The 4,918-nt window shown below is 35.9% G+C and overlaps 1 protein-coding gene across 2 annotated transcripts; it reads right to left on the bottom strand.

Moving 5' to 3' along the window:
• Nucleotides 1-2,326, bottom strand: LOC116406208 (E3 ubiquitin-protein ligase UPL6-like). Of its 2 annotated transcripts, none has more exons than XR_004219242.1 (4): nucleotides 1,962-2,302; nucleotides 1,015-1,095; nucleotides 316-389; nucleotides 1-19 (listed from the first exon to the last, which is right to left on the bottom strand). XR_004219242.1 is itself a non-coding variant. In XM_031889903.1 (4 exons), the coding sequence occupies exons 1-4, from the start codon at nucleotides 1,983-1,985 to the stop codon at nucleotides 129-131; spliced, it is 261 nt and encodes an 86-aa protein (XP_031745763.1). In that variant the 5' UTR covers nucleotides 1,986-2,326; the 3' UTR covers nucleotides 26-128. The 2 variants fall into 2 exon arrangements, 1 of the variants encoding a protein (XP_031745763.1); XM_031889903.1 differs by lacking the exon at nucleotides 1-19 and adding an exon at nucleotides 26-210 and having other exon boundaries at nucleotides 1,962-2,326.
• Nucleotides 2,327-4,918: the final 2,592 nt, after the last annotated feature.

Here is a 4,918-nt window from a genome sequence, read left to right as displayed (position 1 = left end):
TTAAACCATCTGCCAGTCTCTGCACAATAAAGTACTAGTCAGAAATGTACCTTGTCTCATACTGAGTTACTTTTTCACATGATTTTTGCTAGCAGGATAAATTAGTTTAAGCTCTAGAAGGAACCAACTTATCCCCTTAAGGGAAACCAAAACAAATAATTAAGAATAATGAGGATACGAAGTGGTCCTCGAGAGTAACCAGTTACAAACCTAATGAAAAAGCAAGATACAATTGTTATATTTTTGAAGTTCAGTTTTTCTTTAAGCCAACTTGAGACAAGAAGTAACCAACTGATGTGTAATGAAAATACTCACTTCAGAAATTTCTTTTGGTTTTCCACTGAGAAACTTTTGATAACTTCCCAAAACATCTCAATGACATAATGCTCCTGAAAGCATGAAATAAAAATTCAAATTCCGAAGTTCCCACATTTGGTTTTTCAATCCAGCAGAAGCATTAAAAAAGTGAAGATATTTCTCCGTTTCCTATCACAAATTTCTTGATCATGGTTGTGCCTGACCAAACAGAGCATTACAAACAATACAAGTCCAAAGTTTGTTTTCATAGTCATAGAAACATAAGAGAGGACTAGAAGTCTGAATAATGGTAATCAATTTATCACCCAGTTTCAAACACTAATACAGGCATATACATTGTATGAATTCGAAATTAATTGAAAAATATTAAAAAGAATCTAAACGATGACCAACTCCCTAAACTCCAAAGACTTCAAAACCATCTCCCAATTACCCGGGTGAGATCTTCCAACATCATCTACAATTTTGAAGTTTAATTGACTTGACATCACAATTCCGATTGCACTACAATAAATCTAGTATTCGATATCCTAAACCAAGAATTGTTCAACCTCCAAAGGAAGATTAATTGTAACTAATCTTCTTGCAAGATTTCAAATTTTCAAAATTTTATCGAACACAATATGCAAAACAATTACGCAGAAAAGAAAAGAAACAAAAATACATATATAGAAAAAAGGGTTTAATAGAACTTACCCTATGATAACCACTTGAATAAGTAGTATGTGTCCGTAGGTCATCAACATCCAAGCTGTCCAGTGAACCTGATATTGAAAGCTGAAATGAAATAGACCAGTCAAAGACAGCAACTCGATTTATCCTGGAACCACAAAAGACCAGCAACAAAACTTCATAGTATTTAGCCATTGGTCCATGATTTGACCTAAATTAGGGTTCTCTTTATGTTTTTCTTATCATTTCCCATCGCAAGGGAATTTTTTTTCCCACATCTTTTCCCCTTACAAGGACTTCAGTTGTCACCACTTAGAGTCCATGTAGGCTAAAAATAATCTAGTTCACTTTGTTTATTTCTCAGATTTTAATGATTAGTAAAATTCTGCCTCTACACTTTTACGAGCATTGTGCCTCTTCGAAAATGAACAACTTGAATCTTAAGGAAGACTAGTTTCCTTATCCAGAACCTGAATCTTCACTTCATCAAGGAAACCCACATCTATTCCTTCAGGTGAACTCAATAAGGAAGACCCTGATGCCTCTAGGGTTTAGGCTTTGGTTGGTTGCTGCCCAGATCACAAGATCAAGTGTACTCCTAATCATTCTAGGTTCTTGCTTTAATTAGTTTAGTGTTTCACGTCACATGAAAATTAAAGGTCGACAATGGCACATTATCAAAACTACTAACCCCCTCCCCCCTCCCCCCACCCACACACCCACACAATAAGAAGAATAAAAATGCAAATCTAAGTGCTTAACCCTACTGACTTTGTATGGTCTAGGAGAAAAAATGTTCCTCCTTTAACATACTTCTTTCCCAAATAGTATAATTAATACTAGCATGAAACAGGATTCAAGGCACATGAGGCAGTTGATGTGCAATGATAAACGAGTCATCAAGAGATTATATAACAGCAAAACAGCCTTTTCATGCAAACCACGTTACTATCTCAGTGAGTTAGTGATACCTGGAATTCATGCTCATTGAACATGTTGATCCATTCTTTCTGTATAAGCTGCTGAATCCCTCTCAAAAAATGAGAACTTTGCTGTCGTATCTGAGGAGGACATGTTTTCAATCAACATTGGAGTAGGGAGACACATTGGATAAACAAGGGACAAACTATGCTGAAAGTTCAAACGATGATTGGCAACAAGATGAATGAATGTGATGACATTTTCACAGGTGACACGACGGTTTTTTCCTCCAGGAAGTAGCTCTTCTTCAATTTGCTTTCCATATTCATTGTTTATAATAACAAAATATAGCTCTAGTTCAGGAATGTCACCTTCATAATTTAAGATAAGAAGTGAGAAAAAGATTCTACCAGGATACTAGATTGATCTAGATCATTGATCAACAGGCTAAGTGTGGTATCAGCTAAAAGTGATACCAGGATACTAGATTGATCTAGACCATTTTTCCATCGCATTAATCTATTTGTTTCATTTTTACACCTAAATGTTTAAAAGAATTTCAACAATTTTTGTAAATGCTTTTTTTTTTTAATTTAATTTATCAATGCCTTTTACAATATGTCAAAAAGGTTATGATCAGAATACATCCAACTTTTAGAAACATAAAATAAAATCTGAAAAACATATAATTTTATTTATTATTTTTGTTTTCTTTGGTAGAAACAACTTTAATTAATTTATTCCACACAATCTGTAAAAATTGAGTGAGGATATGAAATTGTTAATACACAGGATGGGAGTGATGGGAAGTGCTTCAAAAGGATCCACGTCTAGTGAAAGAATGATTACGGACAAGGGAAAGGGAATAATGAATGAGGAACAAGTTCAAGAAGAAAAAAGTGAACAAAAAACTAACCCGGTGGTGGATGAGGGAGTTGGAGTACCATGTGCACCAAATATCCGTGAGATACCCCTTTTTGACATGAGGCTACGAAAACTGGAGGTGTCGATATTTAAAGGAGAGGAAGAAGAGAATGTGGATGGATAGCTACAACGTGTGGAGCGCTATTTTGTGGTGAATATCTGACGGAGAGAGATAAGTTGGATGCGGCGGTCCTGTGCTTGGAGGGGGAAGCTTTGGACTGGTATCAATGGAAGGAGGATAGAAAGAAAATCGGCAGCTGGACAGAATTCCGATAGCTTCTGTGGGCCAGATTCAAAGCGTCCGACCAAGGTCGTGGGTTCAAACAGGCCATTATTCCCAATTCCAAAAGATTTGGCTGCTGATTTGTCTATGCAAGTGTCTCCAGTAGAAGTATTGGGAGTTCGCAAAACAATAGAAAAGGAGGACAACTTAGAAGTTTTGATCCGTTGGAGTGAGGGGACACTTGAAAGTGCAACATGGGAACAAGCTGCTCTTATTCAAGAACAGTTTCCTGAATTCCACCTTGAGGACAAGGTGGCTCTTTGGGGGGCGGATAATGATAGACCTCCCATAGTAAACGTGTATTCCCGTAGAGACAAGAATAGGAAGAAGAAAGAATGATTGAGAGTTAGTTGGTATTTTTCTATTTGTGTGGGCCCTTAGGAATGTGTTTGTTAGAGTGGGGCCAAGTATTTTGTTATTTCTGTGAGCAATTACTTAAGTGTCTTGAGTGGGAGGGTATGGGTATCTTTTTGGACATATGATGGAATTAAAGAGCTCACCTGTCTTAAAATAACGATCAGGCATCTGATGTCCTTTAACGATAGTGGCTTCTCCTGCTCATAAAACTCCTCATTGTCAATTATTATGAGCATGTGCCTGATTGATAAGGAAAGAAGTGATCAGGACATGCTGAATCTTATAACATACCATATAATTATATAACATCAGATGAGGAATTAAAGCGAAATTCAAAAGTAGAGGAACAGGAATAAAGAAGATAATCTTACTTGTACACAGGACAAAAAACAGCCAAAGGTAATAGCCAACCAGGTGCATCTCCTGATAAATAAGCCAATTTCTCTGAAAAGGATGACCATTTTTTATTCTCGTGGCACTTTTTAATAAAACTCCAGAGTACTGGAACTAACTCCATTCTGTATGCTAGAATAGTCATAATTTTTTATGTCCCACACCAAGTTGTACTTAAAAAGATCTTTTCAAAAAAAATCTATAGTTTTTTTTTTCTTTTTTAAATGAAGTACATGCATGTTATGTTTCTCGTTATTAGAAAACATGACCTTTAAACCATTACTAACGCCATTATATCCAAACAGCAAGGTACACAAACCTAGTAGAGGATGACACATGCAACTTTGTCCATTGGGTAGAGAGAGGTGTGAAATGTGAATGTCCGCCACAGTAAAGGAAGAGTAAGAATTTGAGAGGAGAAACTCCAATTGGGATCAACACGTGGGCAACAACATGGCTTCTTACCAACATGAGAACTCAAAAGAGACAGCAGATGTTCTAGAGAAGCCAATGAACTCTTGGAATGTGATCTGCACTTTCCTGCAATAGTTTGAGTGTGAATTAGTTCTCTGAAAACACCTGCAGAGGATAATCCACGGCAAAACAGAATGTCTATAAAAAAAACCACTTGCAAGTAGAAAAAAAAGGAAGTACATTTATACCTTCCCTGTCAAAGTGATATCCCTAATCAACGCATATGCATTTCTTTCCAGGAAGTAACCAACAATTTTACAAACCCATGGGAGTTCAGGTTGTAATAAGAAAATAATTGTGTCTAACAATAGAGTTGCAGGTGTGTTAGAGTTCACAGGTGCAGCCAAAAGTTGATTCCTCAATTGGTTTCTATCAAGAACAACATCAAGTAAGAATAATTCAGAGGAAAAATAAAGACAACTTATCATATATATAAATAAGATTAGTCTGAATTCGTTAGCTGAAGGTAAAAAAACCTTTATGTCAATTATATATATCTGAACAAAATCTAAGAAATATATCACTTTTCAACAAAAGAAATATATCATATACAATTAAAGGATCATAGCATAGAAA

The sequence above is a fragment of the Cucumis sativus genome, unplaced genomic scaffold (assembly GCF_000004075.3).
Source record: "Cucumis sativus cultivar 9930 unplaced genomic scaffold, Cucumber_9930_V3 scaffold73, whole genome shotgun sequence".
Lineage (NCBI taxonomy): Eukaryota > Viridiplantae > Streptophyta > Magnoliopsida > Cucurbitales > Cucurbitaceae > Cucumis > Cucumis sativus.
Note: the sequence above shows the minus strand (reverse complement) of the source record. Positions and strands in the feature narration are given on the sequence as shown.